General features: G+C 41.9%; 1 protein-coding gene across 1 annotated transcript in view; it reads right to left on the reverse strand.

The window, feature by feature from the left end:
• Positions 1–1,618: 1,618 nt before the first annotated feature.
• Positions 1,619–27,882, reverse strand: part of B3GLCT (beta 3-glucosyltransferase) — a 108,509-nt gene continuing 82,245 nt past the window's right edge. Inside the window, exons 11-15 of the mRNA XM_068984356.1 lie at positions 26,150–26,263; positions 23,460–23,559; positions 19,494–19,613; positions 13,648–13,792; positions 1,619–3,530 (exon numbers count right to left, since the gene is read on the reverse strand). Coding sequence (XP_068840457.1) covers positions 3,363–3,530; positions 13,648–13,792; positions 19,494–19,613; positions 23,460–23,559; positions 26,150–26,263 — 647 coding nt within the window. The 3' untranslated portion in view covers positions 1,619–3,362. The remainder of the gene's footprint in view (positions 3,531–13,647; positions 13,793–19,493; positions 19,614–23,459; positions 23,560–26,149; positions 26,264–27,882) is intronic.

Consider the following 27,882-nt stretch of genomic DNA (forward strand, 5'->3'; position numbering starts at 1 on the left):
GGACACGCCATGACTGTCCCCACCTTGGAGCCTTCAGGTCTGCTGTCCCCCCTTTCCTAGACACTGCGCACATCCATCTCTGCATTCCTGACTCCGTCTGTTCAGTGCGGTCTTCACTCGGCTTGCCTTTCTCAGCGGCCCTCTCTGACCACTCCATCCAAAGGACTCCCCAGCCCCCACCTGGTTCTGTCTCTCTGCTCTCATTGTCTAGTTTAGAGCATTTATTATTATTATAAATCATCTTATTACTGGTTTATGTTCCTTTTCCCTTGTACCTACCCCAACTCCTTCCAGGAATATGTGTCTTTAAAGTGAAAACATGTGCTAAAAGACTTAATGCCAGAAACAAAGTCTTCCCTTTCTTCCAATATTTATTCATCTGTCTGCACTGGGTCTTTGTTGCAGTATGTGGGATCTTTAGTTGCTGTGTGTGAACTCTTAGTTGCGGCATGTGGGATCTAGTTCCCTGACCAGGGATGGAACCCAGGCCCCCTGCATGGGGAGCATGGAGTCTTAGCCACTGGACCAGGGAAGGCCCAAAGCCTTCACTTACTATAGATAGAAGGAAAGCATCTTTTGCAGGTGACATGTTGATAGAAAGCTTGGGGACATAAAATGATAGCACCCACTGTGTGCCAGGCATTCAAGGATGCCGGGAATAACATGGTGAGGAGGACAGACAAGGGGCAAGGGTCATCCTGGAAGGTCCGACATGTAGTAAGGGTTTAAGAAATAGTTGCTGAATGAATCTACTGATTGATCCATTTTAGTCCAGGTAAGTTCCTCTCCGATTATGAATGGAAGACAGCAGAAACATTCTTACAAATGTCTACTCTGTTACAAATGTTTGAGGAAAATACAGAAACAATCGCAATGGATATGTTTGTGGAAGCACTGCAGTATTCAGTAAATCAGGAAACTCAGCACTGGTACTTACACACCCATATTGAGCATCACTGGCAGTCTAGCACGCCCACAGCCCTTTGTTCTCAAACAGTCTGTAAAGGCTGTGTTTGCGTTTGGATTTCTATTTTGCTACAAGATGTAAAAGTCCTATTTAGTCAGGCAGCTTGCTTTGGCTCTATCAGCAGAAGTGGCTTAAAAGCAAAAATGGCATTCCAGTGACTCCACCTGCAACTCCTTGACGGTGATACCCCTGTACTAAAATAGCCATTTGAAGGAAATTCCTATTTCAAAGGCACAGACAGTATGCAAAGGACAGTGTCTGTCCAGGAAAGTTCAGATTCAAAACTAGTCCTTAAGATACGGACTCTATGAGAATCAGTTCCAACGTATTTCCAATTCATTATATAATAAAATAGATAATGGTTTTATAGACCATGTGTAAATAGATCTTCAACGTCCATGGTTTTCTCTCAAAAGGATAGGGTTTTCGTTTTCTTTTTAAAAACTGTGTTTACCCAGCTGCCAACTTCCTCCTCTGACTTCATTATTTCCCTTTCCCCATGGCCCCCCCCCCACTCCCACTCCACTTGGACTCATAAATAGACTGGCGAAATCAGAAGCTTAGGCAAAGTTCTTTTACTTATTGTTAGGTTTACACAGTCCCAAAAAGTAAACATAATTAACAGAATACCTAAAAGTACCAGAGGAGGCGCCCCGGTATCAGCAGAAGGCACTGGTCATCGTAACAGAAAGCTTGACAAGGACCTTCACGTAGAGACGCTTCACGTTCAGTCCTGTCAGAGGAACACACTGCTCGCTGAGTGTGAACGGCCGGCACGAGTAGGAGCTGAAGGCTTTTCTCCATAGGGTCAGGCAGCCCAGCCCTCCAGGCGCACAATTACAGGAGCCACGGAGGTGCCTATGACAGCGGCGGCGGCAGGAATCCCAGCTATCACAACAGTACTGATGTCAGCAGCAGCAGCTCGGCCAGACGTCTAAATCCTTCAGGCGCTTCTCATCCAACCGATCCTGCTGGATCCATTCCCCAGACAGACCACAAAATCCACCTTCAGAGAGATGAATCCAGTGTGTTCAGTTATCACTGAAAACACACCAGTCTTGGTATTGGCTAGTTTGGAAAAATGATAAATACTACTGCATTGTTTTGGAAATCCATATAAGCTGCAAGAAAAATGTATCGATAAAACACACACATGGGTACATTTGGTGGCACAGCTTTGAAACCCTATGCTTGGATATAAAAACATTACAAACAAAATTAATAATTTTATTTAAGAAAAAAGTATTTTACTATGTCGAAATTAGTTTAAGACACAGTAAAATCAAATTTTGTGCAAATACCTTTAGAAAATGGAATTCTATAATTAAATGTTAAATACAGAATAAGCTTTAAAAATTAATAGTGTATTAAATTACTATATATTAAAGCTATGATGTGGAAATTTGCGCAGTTTCAAAATACTGTTTGCAGATTTCATTCCTTGAGAACCCTGGGAAGTTGCCAAATCACCATGCAGCCCTCCCTGACACTGGGGAGGTCCTTTCTGAGTCTGGAGTCATTACGTAATATATAATAAGAATAAAATACCAGGTACAATTAATTTAATATACTTGCTGAGACTTTACACAGAGCTCAGTGACTTGAATAAAATACAACGCTGTTTTTTAAATACTGAGAACATTTTTCTGGCAGCAGTCAGTACACTTTTGTGTTATAAGTAGGTCATAAAGATAGGGCTTCAGGGAGAAATAGAACACAGATGAACCTCTAAAGAAGCAGAAAAGTCTCGCAGAAGACTTCTTATTCTCTTTTTATGAGGCATAAACAGAAAAACAGATAAAACATAACAACCCTGATTACAGACTCCAGGGGATTTTTTCATTTGCTAGACTCTCACGATGTTTTACGAATGATCCTTAATATAGCAGTCTTCCCACTGAGTTACCAGGAAATCATTTCGATCAATAGTATGGTTTCAAAGTTGGCCCCATGGTAAGATCCAGGTCAACACACCTTCTCTTCTTTATTTTATGTATAATGATGAAGACAGTCACGTCTCTCCAGCCTCATGCCCAGCTGACACAGCCGTTATAATGAAGAGCGAGGACAGGAAGGAGACTTCTGGTACCATTTATTTTTCTGTGACAGAAATAAAGCTGCTGTTTCACAGCTTGAAAAATACACAGTAATCACTGTGTATTACAAGAACTGCATAATGCCAACACAAGTGATTTTTTTTTTCCCCAGAAAAGAAAAAAAATCTGTTTTCCCTATGACTTCTTCCCCGCCCCCAACTCAAAAATGACCACATCACACGTCCACCTGCAGTCAGGACGCTTCCGACGCCGTGTGTCACGCACAGGTGAGCCGTGAGACGCAGCCCAGCAGGACGGCGCGAGTCTCGGCCTCCGACCGTGCCTGCGGGCCCCGTGCCTCACAGCTCCTCTCTGAGGCCTCTTCGACTCTGCTCCCTGGCTCGGTCCTCCTCACCGGGCGCCAGCCACGTGAAGTAGACCTTCACAGGATCAATGTTCCAGTGCTTGTGGAAAGACACGGGAACCTGGTGAGACAGGAAGTCCTTAGGGTAATCCACGGGCCGCGCCTGCAGACAGAGCAGAGAATCGCACCCTCACTCACCGGAAACAGTCCTGCTGCAGAATAGCACTGAAACGTGGATCGACTGCTTCCCTTCCAGAGCTGGTGTTGGTTATGGGAATCTAACAGCAAAGAGGAGAATCCTTTCCAGGAAAATCTGCCTCTAGGCTCCTTGCTTCTGCATCTCCAATTACTTCCTTACCCCCAGCACAATGCTCCAAACACATCCGCGCTCTGCTCCTAGGTTCCACAGCCATGCCCCTGAGAGATCAACCATGGTAATATGAAAAGGTTTCCTTGGTAAGTCATTTAAGTTACTATTAAAACTTCTGCAGAGAGGCAGAAAAACTTACTTCCCAGGCCTAAAGAAACTCTGGCTGTACATGGTGCATGTATGGCGAGGTGGGGCAAGGCATTCTGGGGGTTCCCGTTGCCTGTATGCTGTTCTGACGTGGAATCAAGCATATGTCTTTCAGAGAAGGGAAACACAGATCTCATCAGGGACAAGGACAGGTCTAGAAAAGGAAACACTATAGAGACACATGGTTGATGGCTGGATGGCCTCCTTGACTCAATGGATGTGAGTCTGAGCAAACTCCAGGAGATAATGAGGGACAAGGAAGCCCACTGTGCTACAGTCCGTAGGGTCGCAAAGAGACACAGTTTAGTGACTGAACAGGAACAGCAGTGGAGACACAAGGCAAACCTGTAGTGCCCTGGGTCTGCAAATGCAGTGGGGAACGGTTGCAAATGCCTTCAAGGGAAGCGTGGGGGGCATGACTATCGGGCCATAAAACCAGGTTTGTGATGGTCCAACTCTGGAAATTTGCTAAGATGTTTCAAGCTGCCATTCACACCATCACTGTGTGAGAATTGTGTATGGGATGTAAATCACAGCTGTAAAGCGTCTAAAATAGTTTTACCCTCCACTTGTTGCGCTGTTCAGTGAGCTGTCATCTCTACAGATAAGGTTTACATTTTGCCCAACTTACATCCTGCAGTTTTAACCCATCTCTCTGTGTACACAGCGCCCCCTCTGCCCGTGTCCATTCTCTTTGGTATTTGGGCCCAGAGGTTGGTTATCAGAGGCAGTACAGACTTCTGAGCATCACAGATGCTGCTCTGGGTGCACTCTACTTTTCTGGTTTTGTCTTGTTCTCTTCCGTGACCTCATTTATCAGAAATGATTTCGCAAAGAGTCGGACACAACTGAGTGACTGAACTGAACTGAACTGAATGCTTAATAAGCCCACACTTCACCTGCATGGATGACTCCTGAGATCCAATCAATCACTTGTGGAATCTGCATCAATAGAGGCAAAGGTATTATGGATTTATTTTTTCCTTTTAGATGTAATTATATTTCCCAACAGTTCATTTTAAAGTGTGAAAAACAAGCAACACTTTTGACACATTGCTAGATTTGGCTGGTTGACATTTTATTATGAATTTTTACATCTGTGTTCAAGAGAAATGCTGGCCTGTGGTTTACTTTTGTGATATCCCATTTTAATCCCTTTGTTAATTTTTTAGCTATTTTTTAAGTGATCTTCTCAGTGCTTGCTCCTGGGGATACAGCGTACATCTGTGGCATCATAAACTGAGTTGGGAAACATTCTTGCCGCTTCTCGAATTCAATTTCATCAATGTATAAAGGTTTAAATACATTTTCTATTTCTTAAGAAATAGACTTGCTTAAAAAGTGTGGTTCTAGAAATTTCTCCACTTCATTTAAACTGTCTAATTTGTTGGCATAATTTTGGTAGGGTATATAATAATGCCCCTTTTTCACTTCTGAGTTTGGCAACTTACATCCTCTCTTATGCAAAGCAGGAGACTCAGGATGGATCCCTGGGTAGGGAAGATCCCCTGGAGAAGGGAATGGCTACCCACTCCTGTATTTTTGCCTGGGAAAGCCCATGGACAAGGAAGCCTGGCAGGCTACAGTCCTCAGGGTCACAAAAAAGTTGGGTACAACTTAGCAACTAACCAACAAACAGCAGCAAAAACAAAACAACTGGTTTTCTGTTGGTCAAGCTAGTTAAAGGTTTATCGGATTAGAACTAATTTTTGGTTTAACTGATTTTCTGTTTCCTATTTCATTATCTGTGCTCTGATCTTTAATATGTCTTTTATTCCACATAGTTCAGATTTGATTTTATATTATTCTGCTCTCAATGTGGAAGCTTAGACTAGTAATTTAATATCTTTGTTCCTTTCTAACATCGCAGAGAGCCGGACATGACTGAGCGACTAAGCACAACGCAGCACATGTTTAAAACTATCAATTTCCCACTAACACTCTATCTTGTGAAAGTGAGAGTGTGAGTCGTTCAGTCGTGTCTGACTCTTGGTGACCCTGTGGCCTTGTTGCCCACCAGCCTCCTCTGTCATAGGATTCTCCAGGCAAGAATACTGGAGTGGGTTTGCCATGTCCTTCTCCAGAGAATCTTCCCGACCGAGGGATCAAACCCGGGTCTCCTCCACTGCACGTGGGTTGTTTAGTGTCTGAGCCACCAGGGAAGCACAGCACAGCACAACATATTTAAAACTATAAATTTCCTACTAATCACTCTATAGCTGAACTCAAATTTTTGGATATGTTGTGTTCTCATTTTCATTTTCTAATTTTCCTTATGATTTCTTTTTTCAACCCAAGGGTTAATTTAAAACATGTTGTTTAATTTCCAAATATTAGGGGAATTTCCCCATTTTCTGTTGATTCTAATTTCATTCCATTGTTCTGGGGGTATACTGTGTATGTTTTCAATCCTTTTAAATATATTCGGCAAAACAATATTACTTAGCTTATGGTCTATCCTAGAGAATGGACATATACATTTGAAAAAGAATGTTTATTCTATTGTCAGAATATTATTCTTTATGTGACAAGTCAAGTAGCTAATACTTGTCTGTTTCTCCTTTCAATTCCATTTGTTTTGTGTAATGTGAACATCTGTTTTGACCTTCTGTCATGAAATGTCCCACTTTCTGTCTAGTAATATTTCTGTTCTTAAAATGTATTGTTTTTAATATTACTATAGCCACTCAAGCTCTCTTGTGATCAGCTGGTTGCATGGTATTTTTTTTTTTTTTTTAGTTTTCTATACCATTTTTTAGGTTGAAATATAGTTAATTTACAGCTTTGTGTTAGTTTCAGGTGTACTGCAAAGTGATTCTCTTTGTTCCAATGCTTGTGGAAAGATATGTGTATATACACATACAGATACTTTATGCTCACATTTTTCTTAATTTTTTATACATGTGTATATATACACACAAGCATGTATATACACATGGTCTTTCCAGTGTACTTACTCACTCGCTTATATATTCCAGGTACCACATGGTGTCATTTTCTCTCAGCCCAAAGGATTTTCTTTAGCTTTTTTTTAAGGGAAGGGAATGTCTGCTAGCAAAAAGCTCTTCTCACTTTTTGTTTACCTGGTAATGTCTTTATTCCACTTTCATTTTGGAAGGATAGCTTTACTGATACAGAATTGTTGGTTAAATTCTTCCTTTTCTTTCTGCCTTCAGGTCTCTATTATTTCTAATGAGACATTACCCAATAGCATTTTAATTTCAATTTTCATTAGGTTTTTTTTATTAAGGTTCTCACTTTGTCATTGTTTTTCAACGACTGAACTATAACATGTTCATGTGTAATTTTTCCTGATTATCCTGTAAGGGCCTTGTTGATTTCCTCAGATCAACAGACGGTTTCTCATTATAACACTTGAGAAAATGTTGTTTCTTCTAAAAAAAAAAACAAAAACAAACTGTCCCATTTTTTCTCCCTTCTCTTTTTGAAAAGAACTACCATTAAATGCATGTTGGTATACTTTATGTTTTACCACTTTCAGGACACGTTCATTTTTCTTTAGTCTTGTTCTGCTCTCTGGATTAGGTAATTTCTATTCATTTGCCTTCAAACTTACTGATGGTTTCTTTTGCATCTCCAATCTACTGTTAAGTTCATTTAGATAATTTCTCATTTCATTTGTTGCATTTACAACTATAGAGTTTTCATCTGGTTCTTTATCAAAGTTTCTATCTTTCTATTAAGATCTGCTATTCGTTGAGTTACTGTAATATTTTCCTTTAATTCTTTGATTATTGTTTTTTTTTTTTTTAATTAGGTGCTTTGAAGGCTTTCTCTGTCAAATCTAATACCTGGTCCCATTCAGAGTCCATTTCTGTTGACTACATTTCTCCCTGAATATGTTTCTTTGCAACTTTCACCATATTTGGTTGGAAACTGGCTATTTTAAATAATGTGTTATAGCAGCTCACAAATTTGTTCACTTTTGCTGCTAAGTTGCTGCTAAGTCGCTTCAGTTGTGTCCGACTCTGTGCGATTCCAGAGATGGCAGCCCACCAGGCTCCCCCATCACTAGGATTCTCCAAGCAAGAACACTGGAGTGGGTTGTCATTTCCTTCTCCAATGCATGAAAGTGGAAAGTAAAAGTGAAGCCTCTCAGTCATGTCCAACTCTTCGCGACCCCATGGACTGCAGCCTACCAGGCACCTCCGTCCATGGGATTTTCCAGGCAAGAGTACTGGAGTGGGGTGCATTGCATTCTCCACCTGCAGTTGCCAGGCACTGTTAATTTTAAGTGCTTTAAATAAAATAACCCATTCAACTTTCTTGGGTTAGGTACTATTATCTCTCATTTTACAGATGAAGTCTCTGCAGTATAGAGCAGTTAAGAAACTTGTCAAGGATCAAACAGATAGTGAGTGTTGGAGCCAGGATTTTTCACTTTTACTACTCTTTATAAAAGACTAACTTACTTGAACTTATACCATAGACTCCTTCTCCCTGGAATGTGTGGCTGCTTTCTCCCTCAAGTTTTAATTCTCATTTTTTAGCATGATTTTCTAGAAGTCATTCCTATGCGTGAGCAACTTAATCTAATCAACTATCAGTCAGTTTAGTTCAGTCCCTCAATCGTGTCCAACTCTCTGCGACCCCATGAATCGCAGCACGCCAGGCCTCCCTGTCCACCACCATATCCCAGAGTTCACTCAAACTCACATCCATCCAGTTGGTGATGCCATCCAGCCATTTCATCCTCTGTCTCCCCTTCTCCTCCTGTCCCCAATCCCTCCCAGCATCAGAGTCTTTTCCAAGGAGTCAGCTCTTCGCATGAGGTGGCCAAAGTACTGGACTTTCAGCTTCATCATCATTCCTTCCAAAGAACACCCAGGGCTGAACTCCTTTAGAATGGACTGGTTGGAACTCCTTGTAGTCCAAGGGACTCTCAAGAGCCTTCTCTAATACCACAGTTCAAAAGCATCAATTCTTCGGCGCTCAGCCTTCTTCACAGTCCAACTCTCACATCCATACATGACCACTGGAAAAACCATAGCCTTGACTAGACAGACCTTAGTCGGCAAAGTAATGTCTCTGCTTTTCAATATGCTGTCTAGGTTGGTCATAACTTTCCTTCCAAGGAGTAAGCACCTTTTAATTTCATGGGTGCAGTCACCATCTGTAGTGATTCTGGAGCCGAGAAAAATAAAGTCAGCCACTGTTTCCACTGTTTCCCCATCTATTTCCCATGAAGTGATGGGACCAGATGCCATGATCTTATTTTCTGAATGTTGAGCTTTAAGCCAACTTTTTCACTCTCCTCTCACTTTCATCAAGAGGCTTTTTAGTTCCTCTTCACTTTCTGCCATAAGGGTGATGTCATCTGCATATCTGAGGTTATTGATAGTTCTCCTGGCAATCTTGATTCCAGCTTGTGCTTCTTCCAGCCCAGCGTGTCTCATGATGTACTCTGCATATAAGTTAAATAAGCAGGGTGACAATATACAGCCTTGATGTACTCCTTTTCCTATTTGGAACCAGTCTGTTGTTCCATGTCCAGTTCTAACTGTTGCTTCCTGACCTGCATATAGGTTTCTCAAGAGGCAGGTCAGGTGGTCTGGTATTCCCATCTCTCTCAGAATTTTCCACAGTTTATTGTGATGCACACAGTCAAAGGCTTTGGCATAGTCAATAAAGCAGAAATAGATGTTTTTCTGGAACTCTTGTTTTTTCGATGATCCAGTGGATGTTGGCAATTTGATCTCTGGTTCCTCTGCCTTTTCTAAAACCAGCTGGAACATCTGGAAGTCCACGGTTCACGTATTGCTGAAGCCTGGCTTGGAGAATTTTGAGCATTACTTTACTAGCATGTGAGATGAGTGCAATTGTGCGGTAGTTTGAACATTCTTTGGCATTGCCTTTCTTTGGGATTGGAATGAAAACTGACCTTTTCCATTCCTGTGGCCACTGCTGAGTTTTCCAAATTTGCTGGCATATTGAGTGCAACACTTTCACAGCATCATCTTTCATGATTTGAAATAGCTCAACTAGAATTCCATCACCTCCACTAGCTTTGTTCATAGTGATGCTTCCTAAGGCCCACTTGACTTCACATTCCAGGATGTCTGGCTCTAGGTGAGTGATCACACCATTGTGATTATCTTGGTCGTGAAGATCTTTTTTGTACAGTTCTTCTGTGTATTCTTGCCACCTCTTCTTAATATCTTCTGCTTCTGTTAGGTCCATACCATTTCTGTCCTTTATCGAGCCCATCTTTGCATGAAATGTTCCCTTGGTATCTCTAATTTTCTTGAAGAGATCTCTAGTCTTTCTCATTCTGTTCTTTTCCTCTATTTCTTTGCACTGATCACTGAGGAAGGCTTTCTTATATCTCTCCTTCCTATTCTTTGGAACTCTGCATTCAGATGCTTATATCTTTCCTTTTCTCCTTTGCTTTTGGCTTCTCTTCTTTTCACAGCTATTTGTAAGGCCTCCTCAGACAGCAATTTTGCTTTTTCGCATTTCTTTTTCTTGAGGATGGTCTTGATCCCTGTCTCCTATACAGTATCACGAGCCTCCATCCATAGTTCATCAGGCATTCTGTCGATCAGATGTAGTCCCTTAAATCTATTTCTCACTTCCACTGTATAATCATAAGGGATTTGATTTAGGTCATACCTGAATGGTCTAGTGGTTTTCCCTACTTTCCTCAATTTAAGTCTGTATTTGGCAATACGGAACTCATGATCTGAGTGACAGTCAGGTCCTGGTCTTGTTTTTGCTGACTGTATAGAGCTTCTCCATCTTTGGCTGCAAAGAACGTAATCAATCCAATTTCGGTGTTGACCATCTGGTGATGTCCATGTGCAGAGTCTTCTCTTGTGTTGTTGGAAGAGGGTGTTTGCTATATCCAGTGCGTTCTCTTGGCAAACCTCTTAGGCTTTGCCCTGCTTCATTCCATATGCCAAGGCGAAATTTGCCTGTTACCCTATGTGTTTCTTGACTTCCTACTTTTGCATTCCAGTCCCCTATCATGAAAAGGACATCCTTTTTAGGTGTTAATTCTAGAAGGTCTTGTAGGTCTTCATAGAACCATTCAACTTCAGCTTCTTCAGCGTTACTGGTCGGGGCATAGACTTGGATTACTGTGATACTGAATGGTTTGCCTTGGAAACGAACAGAGATCATTCTGTCATTTTTGAGACTGCAACCAAGTACTGCATTTCGGACTCTTTTGTTGACCATGATGGCTACTCCATTTCTTCTAAGGGATTCCTGCCCACAGTAGTAGATATAATGGTCATCTGAGTTAAATTCACCCATTCCAGTCCATTTTAGTTCGCTGATTCCTAGAATGTCAATGTTCACTCTTGCCATCTCCTGTTTGACCACTTCCAATTTGCCTTGATTCATGGACCTGACATTCCAGGTTCCTATGCAATATTGCTCTTTACAGCATCAGACCTTGCTTCTGTTACCAGTCACATCCACAACTGGGTATTGTTTTTGCTTTGGCTCCATCTCTTCATTCTTTCTGGAGTTATTTCTCCACTGATCTCCAGTAGCATATTGGGCACCTACTGAACTGGGGAGTTCCTCTTTCAGTGTCCTATCATGTTGCCTTTTCATACTCTCCATGGGGTTCTCAAGGCAAGAATACTGAAGTGGTTTGCCATTCCCTTCTCCAATGGACCACATTCTGTCAGACCTCTCCACCATGACCCGCCCGTCTTGGATGGCCCCACACAGCATAGCTTAGCTTCATTGAGTTAGACAAGGCTGATTCATTGAGGCATCAGAGGGCAGACACACAAACCATAATCACAGAAAATAGTCAATCTTATCACCCGGACCACAGTCATACCCATTAGTGGCATATAATTTTGGAACCACAGGAAAACCACAAGCTCTAGACACTTTGTTTTTAACAGAGAGCTATACTACACAGTCCTTGAGGTCTGTTCTGAACCTGTGATTTCACAATAACCTTCCCTGACTCAAAAGAGAAGGAATGGGGCCCAGGCAACTTTGAAGCCAGCTTGTTTCCACACACCCACTATAACTCACTAAGAATCCTAGATTTTTTTCTCTTTCTCAATATGAACAGATACACTCTCTGGTGTGAAAGTATTAGTCGCTCATGCATCATGTCCGACTCTTTCCAGTGTTCAAACATTACAAATGGAAAGTAATGTCCAAATCAAAGCAAACTCTCTTAAAAGAGGCTTAAGAATTGGAAGATAAAGCAGTGCCTGTTGGGGAGGATGGGTTTTGAGCACACTTTATGACTTTGGAAAGGTTTAAAATGTATTATGTGAATTAGCAAAATCAAGAGTTTTAAAGTTTGGGAAACAACACTTTTTAAATTACTTTCAAAGGACTTTTACTTACTGATTATTCTCCCTCTTTCTTTTCTCCTTATCGCTTCACTTACTAATGAATTCTTCCCTAAAGAAGCTGCTATAAAAAACTAAGACTGTGATGTGTGCTGTGTGCTCAGTCGTGTCCAACTCTCTGTGGCCCCTGGGACCGTTGCCCAGCAGGCTCCTCTGTCCATTGGATTCTCCAGGCAAGAACACTGGAGTGGGTTCCCACGCCCTCCTCCAGGGGGTCTACCCAGGGATCGAACCTGCAACTCCTGCATCAGGTTCTTTACCACTGAGCCACCTGGGATATTACCAGTGAGAAATTATTTCCCTTACACACCAACAGTTTTCATTGTCCTTCCTCTCTGTGAGTAAAACATTATGAGACAGAACAAGAGAGAGGGGTCAGAGAGGATAACCTGCTTTGCTAAGTCCTCAGAACACCACATATAGGCTCAAGGTTTTAAAAGACGGCCAAGTACCTTCCAACTTGTAACAAGGAGGTGGCTTCTCAGACACTTCTTACTGTAAAGTTCTTTTTTTTATCCTTCCTTGCCATCCTTGAGAATGCAAAAACTGGACTCTGCCTTTGTTGGTGACTTAAGCACTCTCTGTGCCTTGCTCACGCTCTCCTGCAGTGCCATTTCTGTCATGCCCAGGTCTCTGTATGGCTACTGGTTATTGAATAAGCATGAAGACTATATTTTCAGTGTAAGGGAGGACACTTAAAATACATGCGCATTTAGATATTTCCTATTTCAAAAAGCTTTGAATTTCTCAACAATGGCTGTGAGCTATGGTTATTTTGTAAAATTTTACATAAAATGTAAAAATACTCTAATAGGATTTCCTTCTTACCCCACACTGCAGGATGGTGACCTTATTAGCGCCAACCACCCCTTGTGAACATAACCTCATCTCTTCTATAGCCCCCAGAATATATGCTTATTGAGATACTATACTGAAATTTAATTAGTTTAATAGCAACCAAAGGGGAGAAAGCCCAATAAAAAGGCAGCCAATGCTATAAAGACTGAGGCCAGTGGAGAATTGCAAACACTCGGTGGTAAGCAGGACAATACTGGGTCAGTCCTGATATTTCTAAATAGCATCTGATAGTTTCTAAATGCCATCAAATTTTTTTTAACACAAGAGGGGGTAGGGGGAAGGAACAGCTTTTACCTGGTCCCGCATGCAAGGATGCAGGTCAAACACCACTTCATTTTGCATATGTTTCTGCGTTCCGTCTTCATGCTGTACAGGTACAGCATCAACCCTCTGGACAAACAGGTCTAGTTAAAGATGTCCCCGCCTGGAGCCTGTCTATTCAGTTCTTAAGACTGTTTCCAGAAGAATACGTGAGGAGAAGAAAGTAGGATCTTCAAGTGAGAAGAAAATCCCCATCTCCCACTCTGAGGTGGGAATAAAACCCTTTTTCTCACCTGATGGAAGAGAGGGCTGTGTGTCACAGGGATGCCTAACCCACTGAAGCACATCCCTAGGACCATGTCATCTGGAGCATCGTTGCTGTAGCAGCGACACTTGCTGGCGAGAAGTCTCCTGATGGCCTCTCTGCTGAAAACCATTCTGGGGGAAGCCAGAGCAGACAGAGAAGACAGTTAGGTCCTTGCAGCTGGTAATCTAATCGAGGAAAGAGAGTTGAGAGCCACGTTTCTCATAAAGATGTCAACATCAGTAGTGTTTCATAAAAATCACTTTTAAGATATTTAATAAGCAATTGTATTTCGTCATATGTATCTTATACACAAATAAACAGGCAGTATTCTTTTTCTAGTATGTCACTGGAAAATTTCAAGAGTTCGTAAGTTCACACATGCTTAATGAGATCAGTAACAAAATCTGCCAACATTCCCCCAGCAGGCAGATGGACCCAGATACACAAGGTACCTAAGTCATACAGGTGATAACTGACAATGAGATCAAATCTAACTGAAAAACATGCGTGGTCCATGTGATTCCTGCTCACAGAAGCCTCCTTCAGGTGATTTTGAGATGGGTGGTAGGAGAAAGAGACAGATTTGCCTCCACTGGTGCTGAAACGCTGCCTAACCTGACATGCCAGGCACCTCCTAGTGGGACTCACACTGTTCCCGCCTTTCTGCACTCTCCCTAGCGCTGCAAGAAGCTGGAAACTTTGCAGTGCCCTCCAGACTCCCTGGTCAGCTACATCCCAGCTTCATCCTGACAACAAGGGGCACATCCCCGGAGGAGGCCATCTGCTCCTGTCTCAGCTGGTCTCTATACAGCAGGTGTTGGGGGTGCGGGTGCCAAGGGCTCCAGGAGCGCTGGCACAGGCTGGCAGAGCTTTAGGGACGGTTCCCAAGCAGCAGTGCGAGCCAGTCCCGGGTCCGCCCCGGGTGCTGCGTTGCTAGCCTTACAGCAGCAGTGGCCGCAGCAACCTGTACCAATGGACTTCCGAATCCAGCACCTTCTGCTCCTCCAGCCTCGGGAACAACAGCACTTCCTGGAGTTACTGAGCTCTAGGTAAAGCCACCAGCTCCCTCTTAGTCCTCTGGCCCTTTCCAATACTCTTGTACCAGTTCCTGAAATAAATTCTCTTCTTTTTAAATACAGATCAGTTTCTAGTTTCCCTTCTGGTCCTAGAGTAGTACTAGATGTTTTCGTATCATGAATAACCCAAGAGCTGATAGGACTAAGATGATTCACAAGTTCATTCCCATTAAGCAAAGACTTTACTGACGGCAAAACTATCTATGTATCCATATATTCCCATCATCAAATAGAGGGTCTCACAGCAAGTCCTCAATAAAGGTCTGATGATCCAACAAGTGAGAACAAGCCACTTTTGCAAAGCTCTTCCTGAAGGAGGGAAAGAGGATGGAGCCCTTGAGCACAGTCCCTGATGCAAACACATCCGTTCCCGCTCAGCGGGGCTCAGTTCAGAACTGTGGAACCAGCACCAGTGACCACAGCTGGTGAAGCAGCAACATGGAAGACTCCCTGCCTTTGCTGAGACGTCACAAGACTGGATGGAATACGATAAGAGGAAAAAGAAGCTCTTTATTTAAGGTGATCCAAGGAAATACGGCTGTACAAGAAGAAAACTGGTGCTATGAACTATACAAAAGGGAACTCCAAGTTTGAAAACTCACCATGAACTGCCTCTCTTAAAAACTGAGCATTCATCAGTGACTCTCAAAATGGCTTAAAGACGTAAACGTAAGACATGATACCATAAAATTAGAAAACAGTGTAGGTAAAACCTTCTCCAACATAAATGGTACAATGATTTTTCTTAGGTCAGCCTCCCAAGACAACAGAAATAAAATAAACAAATGGGACCTAATCAAACTTACAAGCTTTTGTACAGCAAAGGAAGTCATAAAAGAAAAACAACCTATGGAATGGGTGAAAATAGTTGCAAATGATCCACCAAGGGCTTAATCTCCAAAATATACAAATAGCTCATACAGCTCAACAGAAAAATAACCCAAACACTGAGCAGAAGACCTTAATAGACATTTCTCCAAAGAAGACATACAGAGAGCCAATAGGCACAGGAAAAGATGTTCAACATCGCTAATTATTACAGAAATGAGAATCTAAAACTACAATGAGGCACCACCTCCCACTGGTCAAAATGGCCATCATTACAAAGTCTACAAATAACAAATGCTGGAGAGGGTGTGGAGAACAGGGAACTCTCTTACACTGTAGGTAAGAATGTTAAGTTGATGTGGTCACTATGGAAAATAGGATAGAGGTTCTTCAGAAAACTAAAACTAGAATTACCATATGATCCAACAATCCCACTCAGACAAAACTGTAATTCAAAAGAGACATGCACCCCTGTATTCACAGCACTATTCACAGCAGCCAAGACATGGAAACTAAAATGTCTAACAGATGAATGGATAAAAACGATGTGATACACACACACACACACACACACACACACACACAATGCAATACTACTCAGTCATTAAAAACAAAATGAAATAATGCCACTTGCAGCAACATGGATGCAACTAGAGATTATCACATTAAGTGAAGTTGTCAGAAAGAAAGACGAATACCATGCGATAGCGCTTTTTATGTGGCATCTAAAATATGGTACAAATGAATCTGTCTACAAAACAGAAACAGACTCACAGAAAAGAGACTTGCGGTTACCAAGGGGGAGAAAGAGGGATGGAGTGGGAGTTTAGAGTTATAGATGTAGGTGTTAGTCACTCACTCATGTCCGACTCTTTGCGACCCCATGGACTACAGCCCACCAGGCTCCACTGTCCATGGAATTCTCCAAGCAAGAATACTGGAGTGGGCTGCCATTTCCTTCTCCTTATAGATGCAAGCTATTGCATTTAGAATGGATAAGCTACAAGGTCCTGCTGAAGAGCACAGGAACCATATCCAATCTCCTGGGATAAACCATAGTGGAAAAGAATATTTGAGAAGAATGTCTATATAACTGAGTCACTTTGCTATACAGCAGAAATGAGCAAGACACTGTGTAAATCATCAGTTAAAAAATAAAAGTAAAAAATGTTAATTATAAAAAAGATGTTGAAAGGCTATAAGACTAATAATATGACTTCCTTTAATATACAATATAGTAATTTTAAAAATAGTTTAAAAATAAGGAAAACTAAAACAGGAGGCAGGGACTTGCCCAAGGGCATACCTGCAAATCAAGACACCTGCAGAAGTGCGTCAGAAACAGGCCAGACCTGTGCTGGGCTCAGATGAACAGGTCACGGTGGCCTCTCTGGGCAACAGTGCCAAGGCCTCTTCCAAGGAGGAGCCAGACCACCAATAACATCCTGAGCACAGCTTCATACCCAAACATATGTAAGCACTTTTTAAGAAAACAGTTATGGAACTAATTATCTCTAATTACCCAAACTTTCCAGGAGTAAGCAACAAAGTGGAAAACGGACAACTGGATTCTAATAGTGCAAAGGTCTCATTTTCCACACGTACATCACTGGAGTCCACACTCCTGGGTTATCCCTGATAACTGGGGCTTAAGAGGGTGATTTATAGCAATGGTTTTCAAAAACTTACTTGACTCTAAACCACAGTGAGGAAACAAGAAACACAGTCCATATGTAACCATTTATGTTTTGTACATGTGTGTAAAACTGAAAAATACACATAACATTTGCTACATAATATATCTATTTTATTCTGTTCTGTTCTATATTTCATTATTTTTAAATGTTGCCTGTGATCCATTAACTGGTTTTTAAAAGCCATTGATTGATTCCGACTTGCTGTTTAGAAAATAAGCATGTTGGTTCTTAAGCTAGATCATCAGAAAAGTCTCTTGTTACATCAGAGAAACTATTATGCCTGCAGCTTTTATCAAAGGCAGAAATGAGACAATCTCATGAAGAATGTTTCTGGGTCTTTTTGAAGTGCTGCTATGAACAGAACATTACACTGGTCCATGTTAGTCATATAAAGATCAGATCAGTACCAGTGTTCACGCATCTGCTTATTCATTTGTCCCCTGGACCCTGAAAACTGTGTCTCCAAGACAGGAAGTGAGGACGGAATGAGAAATAAGATGCAGGTGCCGCCTTCAAATAATTCATCATTTGGGTGGAAAACAGGAAAGTAAATAGGCAATTAAATGATAATGGTCGGTATAATGTGCTTCGTGTATATGAGGAAGCTATCTAACCCAGATTCAGGAGCCAGACTAGCTTAGGGCTTGAGAGTGATACATTGTCCACAAGAAGCAGAAGGATTAGCCAGCTGACAGAGGCGGAAGGCAGCCGGGGGCGGGGTGGGGAACTGTGCTATGCAGAGCCCAGCAGACGCCGTATGTGAGGGAAGGGTTAAAAGACAGTGCCTCCAAGGAACTGAAAGAGGTTCAGCACAAATTCTCTCAGAATGAGGGTGCAGATAAATGAGGCTAAGACGACAGAACAGCATCTGCCAAGACAGAGGCAGGCCTGGTGAGCCCCAGTGAGGAAACTGGACTTTATCCCAATGGAAATGAGGGGCTGTACAAGGGCGCAAAAGACTTCCACTCCCCTGGTCCCGCAAAGAAAAACCCAAATAAGATACAAATCACACTAACCTAAGGAACTGCTGAAGAGATGAGTGAGTGGAAGCCTAGATGAGCCAGCTTCCAGGGAAGAGCCTTGCCCAGGCGAGAGGGTCTAGGTGTGGGAAGGCAGGAGGAAAGACAGGTTAGAGACGTAGCCCCGAGGCCGGGTCTTGAGCACGTGGGGGCTGGGGGTTAGGCCAACGAGAGGTGGTTAAAAGTGAGGCCCGATCCAGGTCAGTGTGAGTCTGGTGAAATCTGAGCGATCATCTTCTAGTGTCTTCTCCAAGGCCCCTGTGGACCCCTACTTCCTGCTGCTAATGGCCTCAGGTAGATCAACAAAAGATCAGTACTTGCCCAGGCCTAGTTATCACTAGGAAAGGCCACCTCCACAACCATGCTGCAGTCACCACTGACCAGACCAGACCAAAACAGGAACCCCTGGAAGACCACCCTGTAGTCGTAGGCCCAGTTCTAACCTAGGGGATTGCAAAGTAAGAATAAAAAGTCCGAGGGTTCAGAAATCTACATTGCAGTGAATGTTGCCCACCACATAGTGGATACTCAACAAAACCTGCTGAATACGTGTAAATCACTACAGTGGATAAGAAGATTTTCCCTAAACACCCAGCAGCAAATACTATAGAAACAAGAGAACTAACTGCTTGACTGATTCACCTACACGAATCACATCAAAATCTCTCCCCATAAGAGATTAGGCAGGAGCTTACTTAAAAGCACTGATTCTTAACTACATTTAAAACCCATAAATCCCACACAAATATCACATAATTGCTTAAATCTAAACTTTGGTAACTACTCTTTTCCCCAAATACAATCAATAAGCACTGGATAATTAAGAAGTCTAATGAATTATTTTCTGAAATGAAAATCTATACCCCAAATTTTTTTTTCATTCAAACAGACGATCAAAACTAACTGGCTACCTAGAAGCAATCACTACTACAGGCACATTTCCACCAACTTCCCTGACATTCATATATATATATATATATACAATCTATATATACATACATTTATATATATATATATATATATATATATAATTTCTTTAAGGAATAAAATGTTCTTCACTGTGGGTTCTTTTTAATGTTCACTTTCCTATCATAGTAACAGCTCCCCCCATTTACAGAGCACTTAGGTATCAGCCTCGAGCCTGTGGTACAGACCCACTCCTGCATCCCGGAAACAGAAGTGCAATTTCCAGAAAGCCAAGCTTATAGTTACCCTCCTCCTCCCGTGACGTAGCTGTAGCCACCGGTGCCCAGCCCATAGCCGTAACGCTCTCCCAGAAACACGGGTTCACGGGCGTCGTAGCAGCTCAGCAGGTGCCGGAGTCTGGAGATGCTAAGATTCCCAAGGGAACAGAAGCAACAGTTCCTGAATTCAAATGTGTCTGCAGCATACATACTTCACAGCTCTTCCACCCCACTGGTTACACTCTGCAATACTCTCTCTCAGTCACAGAGATGAAATTCAGGAGACTTACAGAAGAAAGATTTTTAAAAAAGAAAAACGAAAAAAACTTGATGTACACTGTACGTCACTGGGAACAGGAGAGAAACTGAGAAACAAGGGTCTCCTCCCCAGTTTTCACAAGCCCCGACCAGCAGTGGCCGCCTTGTGTGGATGGGCAGGGTGGCCGGACGAGGAAGGAGGGTGGCCAGTGGCCTGCTCCCCACTGAATGACCTCATCAGTGTACCTTTTCAGACCTCCCTGGTATCTGTTACAATACTTGCTGGCTAAAAAAGGAACCTGTGAAGTACAGATGAGTCCTTGGCAGGCAGGTGAAGGCAAGGTGGGAAGGGAATTTGGGCAGCAAAGCTTTCCAGGGGGCCTTCGGATTGTGGCACACCACTGCACTAAACTTACAAGCCTCCTCGAGGGAGGCTTCCCTAATCTGTGGCTTTTTGTGTCTGTCTGTTTATACCTCCAGCCCCTATGCCTCCTTGTTGTGTGTCAACAGTGACAGCTTCCACAGGGCTGTGGGAATATCCATGAGCTACTCAGAAAAATGCATTTATCATTCACTTTATTCTCAGTTTCATCTCCTTTAATGGTTCCTCGGTTTTTTTAATCTTTCATGACACTGGTATTTTTTAAAAATAAATGCCCACCCCCCTTTTAACAGACTGGTCCTCATCTTGGGTTTGTCTGATGTTCCAATGTAACAAAGGCAAGGTTACACATTCTCACGTGCTGCAGGGATAAAGAAGGCATGCTGTCTGGCCTGTGGCGTCCGCCTGTCCTCCACCGGGAGTGTCTGTTTTGATCACACGGTGCTGCCCGGGGTCTCGCCTGGACACTTGCTATTTTGCCTTTGCTGTTTCTCAGAGTCTCCGGCAGACACTTTAACCCTAGCAAGTATCCTGGTCCTCATCAAAACTTATCCCTAGTTTGGCATCCATCAGTTTCTTGCCTGAATCAGTCTTTACTCTGAGAGATGACTTTTCCAATGCCATCAACCAGTCAGAACTCCTCGCTCCCTGCTAGCTGGAACCTGCCCGCTGTGGACTGAACTGTGTCCCATGCACAATATTCATATGCTGAAGCCTTAACCCCCCACGTGACTTTACTTGGAGATGGGGCTGAGAGAGTCAATTCCTAGGCAGGTTGATAAGTCTGGAGTCCCCAAGGAGGAGAAAGGGGTCTGGGGCTCTTGAAGAGGAGGGCTCTGGAATTCTCAAGGAGGAGGAAAGGACAAACATCTTTTTTCTTTCCTCTACATTCCTTAGTCTCAGTCACATAAAATGTTTCCTTTAAGCCCAGAACTGAAACAACTCAGTTTAAACTCTGTACTAAGGACCATATAACAACAGTGTATCCTGCTTGAGGACAGGCTCTCCTTTCTGAAACCTTCTGGCTAATCCTGTTACCTTAAAATGTAAATTAAGGGAGTGGGTCTAGTAAGATGTTTACAACCTTGAGACATTCTTTCGATTTATAGTAATAACTAATTGTAAAAGTATTTAACTCCCTTGCTTAGGCTTTGGGGGGGGGGGTGCTCTCCATCCCCTTTCTGATATCTATGTCAGAAGCTTTTTCTGTCCCCATCTATACTTTAATAAAACTCTGCTGCACGAAAGCTCCTGAGTGATCAAGCCTGGTCCCTGATCCCGAAGTTAAATCTTCTTCGGAGATCACGAATCCGACATGGTTCCCCATAAGCTATCAGGGCCTAGAAGGAGGTTCAGTGAAGTCACCAGGATAGGACTTGGGTGCGACAGAACCCGTGTCCATATGAGAGGAGACACCAGGGAACACTCTCCATGGCAGACAAAGAAGAGGTCCCGTGAGCACACCAGACCAGCGGCCACCCTCAAACCAAGAGAAGAGCCTTAGAAACCCGCCTCGCCAGCACCTTGATCTTGGACCTCCCAGCCTCCAAAATGAGAAATAAATGTCTGTTGTTTAACATAAATTATTTTATTATCTGGTATTTTGTTATTGAGCTGGATCTGCCTCATTACTTTTTTATTATAAGCACGAATTCACTGCTTCCGAATTGTCATTGTTCATAATCCATTATCATCCTCAATGACAGTGATGCTCTTGTCCCAGATTCCACCAATGGGAACCTCTTCAAGCTTGCTCCTGGGTCCTCTTAACATGCACTTTTCTTTCTTTTTTTCCTAAGCACTTCCTAACTCTCTGGCATAAGAAAAAAAAAGTTAAAATGTCTTCCTGTATCTTCCTTGCCCCAACCTTAAAATCAGCTATTTCTCTGAGAAGGCCTGGTTCCTTTTAGTAGGAAAGTTGCAGTATTACTTCTGTTCATTAGTTGCTCAGTGCTACTGGGGATCTTTGCATCTGGTCTTCTTTGGTGTGAAGAACTAGAAAGATATGTGTGCACACAGATACATACAAGAGTAAAAAAAATGAGTCTAATAGAAATTATGAATTCTTGGAGATTTCTCTACTTCCAGTCTTCCAAGCCTATCAGCTTGACCTGGCCCATCCATGTCCTTCCACAGTGAGAACCGTGGCTCCCAACCAACACTATTAACACTTAGCCATCTACTCAGTCCTACAACCTACTTAACGTGCCTTCAGAGTGGCTTCATGACAAAAACCAGACCGACTGAAATCTCAGGAGCTGTTTGGCATCCCCACTCCTCCACCCCTGCAGGTATGTCTCTAAAACCCATCTTCAGCAGGATTTGCTTTATATTTTCTCTTCAGTGTGATTATGTTTTCATCTGAAATACAGTTGGTTTGTTTCAGCTTTCTCCTCATCCTTATTGATTTTTCCCCTGTCCTTATAGATTCATTTTATTTTTTCAATAGGTAAAATATGAGCACACTTCCCAAAGTCAAAACTAAACAAAGAGATAGAAAAGGGGCCCACATACCCTGACTCCATCTACCCCACACTCCCACCCACCCCTCTGTGGGAGGTACTTCATGGATTTCCAGTTTATCTGCCCACTTTGTTTTTGAACAGCTAAGTCCACGTGGGTATGTTTTATTTCCCCTTCTTTCTTACACATGGGAAAGCAAACAAAATACATTCTTATGCACTTGGCTTTTTCCATGTAGTGGTATCTACTGGAAATCACTTGATACAATTTGTTAATTTTTTTTTTCAAGGAACCAAAATTTTGGCTCTTTAGTTTGATCCTCTGCTTTTTTGACCTCTATCTCATTATTTCTGCATGTATCTTTATTATTATTTTCTTCCTTTGTTTATCTGGGTTGACTTTGTGATTCTTTTCCTAGCTTGAGTTGGGAATTGAATTTTTTATTTTTATTGCTCCCACTGGCTTGGCAAACCTTACCCATCCCTTTATCATTAGACTTTTTGAATGACTATGTTTATGTGTCTTTCATATAAAGCATAGATTTGGGGTGTTTTATGAAGCACTTTGAAAAGTTTGTTCTTTTACTAGGTGAGTTAAACCCACTCACATTTAGTGATATGACTGATGTTTGACTTCAACATTAAAATTATTTTAGGTTTGAATTATTTAGGTTTGAATTATTATACATATTATACTGTATTGTCTACTGTCCATGTTTTAAAAATAACTCATTTAAGCTACTGTGTCCTTTGGGGGGATGTGTTTCAGATGTGAGGGTAAAATCTAGTCCCTGTTTCTACATGCTGGCCAGCAGCAGAAGTGCCCACCCTAGTCTCTGACTATGAATACATGTAGAATTTAAAGCCACCTGAGGACAAGAGGGCCCCTTACCTTATTAATGTGTCATCATCCACAATGACCAACCACGGTATTTTGTCATGGCTGTGATTTAGAAATCTTTCCAAAATGGCAAATGTCTTTCCACAATGCCCTAGGAAAGGTGAGAAGAAAACTTGCAATGCATTACTTTCCTTAAAACATTGTGAGTCAAAGTTTAAACACTGGTATGCACTAAAGTCAAGGCTATGGTTTTTCCTGTGGTCATGTATGAATGTGAGAGTTGGACTGTGAAGAAGGCTGAGTGCCGAAGAATTGATGCTTTTGAACTGTGGTATCTTGGAGAAGACTCTTGAGAGTCCCTTGGACTGCAAGGAGATCCAACCAGTCCATTCTGAAGGAGATCAGCCCTGGGTGTTCTTTGGAGGGAATGTTGCTGAAGCTGAAACTCCAGTACTTTGGCCACCTCATGCGAAGAGTTGACTCACTGGAAAAGACCCTGATGCTGGGAGGGATTGGAGGCAGGAGAAGGGGACGACAGAGGATGAGATGGCTGGATGGCATCATGGACTCGATGGACGTGAGTCTGAGTGAACTCCGGGAGCTGGTGATGGACAGGGAGGCCTGGCGTGGTGTGATTCATGGGGTCGCAAAGAGCCAGACATGACTGAGCGACTGAACTGAACTGAATTGATGCACTTAAGAATCTGAAATTTTGAAAAGCAGCCTTTTCTAATTTCCATGGACTTAGTGAACCAGGGGGAAACGATAAAAATCATGAAATCAGTCATTCATTTCACACATGAGGGACTAAAGACCTAGAGAGGTGAGGGGAATTACACAAAGTCAGGAACAGGAAACACTGTAGTTCACTCCAGACACATAAGAAATCTGTTAAATCTTGCAGAAATGACAGGAGCCTTGCTTCTTTCCTTAGACTTCCTTATTCTGAAAGAAATATTAGGACCTCAGGCATCACAACCTTAGGGAAACAATGGTACAAGATACAATATTACACTGTCAATTATTTATTTTGTAAATTTTTGCTATTGCGTTTCTAATATGCCAGACATGGTGGCCAGTTCTAGGATGTACACTAAAGATACAGTGCTATCAGAGGCACAGTCCCTTAGAGGCCAACAGATAGCAAACCTTTAATGGAAAATGCTGAGGCCAGGACAGCATTAAATGCTAGGGAAGAGAATGCAAATCAATAAATAAGAATAAACCCCTCAATTCAAGAAAGTATTAAGTGACACAGTAGAGAACAAAGCACTCAATTAACCTTTACTTTTCTTATTCTTGATCACTTTATGTATTTTTAACCATTATAGTATGGTTACCATAATACATTTTAGTACACTATGGTATATATTTTGAAAGCCATCTCAAAATTCCTTTTGGATAAGGTAGAATATAAATATAAGCAATAATAAGGTCAGACTGAAAATAAAACAAATCAAGAATGAATCAATATATGAGTATTAGAGTCAATTTAGAGTCTAAAAAGCAAGATAAACAAAAAAAGAAAATTCAATTTGAAATCATTTTTCCAAAACAGACAGCAACAGACAGACTTAGTGATATATATACTAATCTTGTCAGAATAATCAAAACTATAGGATGGAGTGTCTGATTCTACTCTGTACTTTATCAATCAAGACATTATGAGTGACCGTATCATAAAATAATCAAGATAAATTACTCTATAGAACAAGATCATCAACTTACTACTCTTTTTTTCATAAAAAGGTTTGGGGGGAACCAGAAAACTAAAGAAAAATGTGGCAGGAACAATGGATAAAAATTAAGATAAATAAAGAGCATCTGAAGGTGAGGTGGCCAAATTTATACTTCCAATTTTTTGAAATAAAATTGTTTTGAACTAGAAAGCCTGCTATCTGAAGAGAAAAACAGGTGTACTTCAACAATTTACTTATATATTATATATACGTATATGAGCTTATACTACATATGTCCCATGTAGAATGTGGTTAAGTGCTACTCAGAAGCACAAACGAAATGCATCCTGGACCGTAACAGACCATAAGCTTCTGGAAGATGGAAACCATCAGCTTCATTCTTGTTTCCCTCAGTGTCTAACAGGGGCCAGCACACCACAGTCGGATGATAATACTGGCTGAATAAATGGCTAAAATTAAATGAAGAGACACTTTGCATGGGAATATGAAAAGTTAACTCTGGAAGGGGGGCTTTCCTGGTGGCTCAGATGGTAAAGAATCGTCTGCAATGCAGGAAACCTAGGTTTGACCCCTAAGTCAGGAAGATCTCCTAGAGAAGGGAATGGCAGCCCACTCCAGTAATCTTGCCTGGAGAATGCCAGGGACAGAGGAGCCTGGAGGGCTACAGTCCATGGGGTCGCAAAGAGTCAGACATGAGTGAGTGACTAAGACACAGGCACCCCATTATGGCCACACTGAATTATGAAGATACAAAAAATCTGTTATTAAACTCCACCGTAACTGCCATGTCCATAATTGTCATGTATGTCAATCACCTGCATATGACCAACTGAAAACTTAGAACCTTTGCTAATACTAAAAGCAGTGCTTAAACTGCAAGAATCGGTCCACATCCATGGATAAAGATGTGAGGAGGAAGGAAAGAAACTTACACGAGGGAAAAATTACAGTATTTATAAAACACTTCGTTTTTATCCTAAGCTACTATATTTACAGGATGGACACTCTGAGTAAGAGGATCAGTCAGGACTGAGGACTCACCTCTATCTGTGTTAGGAATCCCCAGATCCACCGTCGGAATGGAGCTGTCTGCGTAATCACTGTAGTATTCGAGGTGACCTGCCTGCCCTGCCCAAGTCTGCTTCACGATGGGGACTGAAAAAACGAGAGAGGGGACCATCACTGACACAGTCACCCAAGAAGCTGGAACCCCAGCGTGACGGGATGACCTCCCAGAAAGGAAGGGAACCAGCACGTGTTCTTCTCCAGGTGTTCCAAGTTAGAGCTCCCTTCCCACCCTGAGAAACGTCAACAGCACAGGCCCTCCTCACTGCTGGTGATAAACACACTGCTTCCACAGAGAGATACATTGTCTAGTAGGATTAGACTGCTGTGTAGAAGTTAATTTTAACCAATTTTTCTCTTTCCCCAGACTGCTTTATTTGAAATTCACAACTGGAGTTTTAGATGTTTTTTTAGGGGTGTGGGGATACAGTTACTTCTAAGGGCTGGAATATTGTGTGCAGTTCTTGCGGTTCTAACTGAGATGTATACTTGCCTCCCTCACAATGGAGGGGGGAACCTTTTCAAAGTACACGTCTCCACCCAAAGATGCCAGCAGGACCACCCGATCCTATAAAGGACATGACCCTGCCATTAAGAATCACTACATGTACATCAGTGGCTGATTCATGTCAATGTGTGGCAAAAACCGCCACAATATTATAAAGTAATTAGCCTCCAAATAAAATAAATAAATAAGATTTTTTAAAATCACTACATGTGATAGCTGATAGTATTGTGTTGCACTTTTGGAAAGTGTAGAAGACATAAAATTGAAAACCACTGCAGATTCTAAAACAGTGTCATGAACAGAGAAATTATTTTAATAAACACAAACAGCAGAAAACTTGGCTGATTTTCTGTATTTTAGGGTGAGATGCTCAAAGGTAGCTGTGACTCCACACCCGAAAATCAGCTTGACCACGATTTGATACTAATTCACTTGACCAACTATCTCAGTAATTGCTTTCTTCTATAATTTTTTTTAAAGTTACTACCTGTGCATCTCAATTTTGAAGGGATTCCACTGTTGTTTTAATAGAAAAGATCATCAACATAAAAAAACTAGATTTTATACTGTTGATTTAAGAATCTCAACTCTGAGGAACCACATCTTCAGGTCAATATTTTGAACCTTTATTAAATCATTTATATTTTTTTCCCCAACCTAAATAAAAATAGATGATATGCAAAAACTACCCATGCAATGTCAAAGTTAAGCATCTAGCTATGCTAGTCAGCAAACTGGGAGACAAACTCAGATAGCCCATATACAGAAAATACAAAAGCACGTCATTCCATAGTCCACTATTCACCAGCTCTTAAAAGAGAAAAGACTTACGAATTCTGGACATTTGCTATGATAACCTCCAAATTACCTATTTTAAGCCACTAAATATTATTTTATATATTAAAATACAATTTTATGCAATCATAAAAAAAGGCAGATATAAACATTTCTCCAAGCCAGAATGGACAAAGATCCGCTAATGATAAGGTTGGGGGCAGGAGAGGGTGAAAGGAATTGAAAGGGTAGTGCTGAAACATATACATTACCATATGTAAAACAGATAGCGAATGGGAAGTTGCTGTATGACACACGGAGCCCAACCTGGCGCTCTGTGACAACCTGGAGGGGTGGGATGAGGTGGGAGGTGGGACGGAGGCTCAGGGTGGAGGGGACACGGCTGGTTCATGCAGATGTATGTCAG

This window comes from Capricornis sumatraensis, chromosome 12 (assembly GCF_032405125.1).
Source record: "Capricornis sumatraensis isolate serow.1 chromosome 12, serow.2, whole genome shotgun sequence".
NCBI classification, from domain to species: Eukaryota; Metazoa; Chordata; class Mammalia; order Artiodactyla; family Bovidae; genus Capricornis; species Capricornis sumatraensis.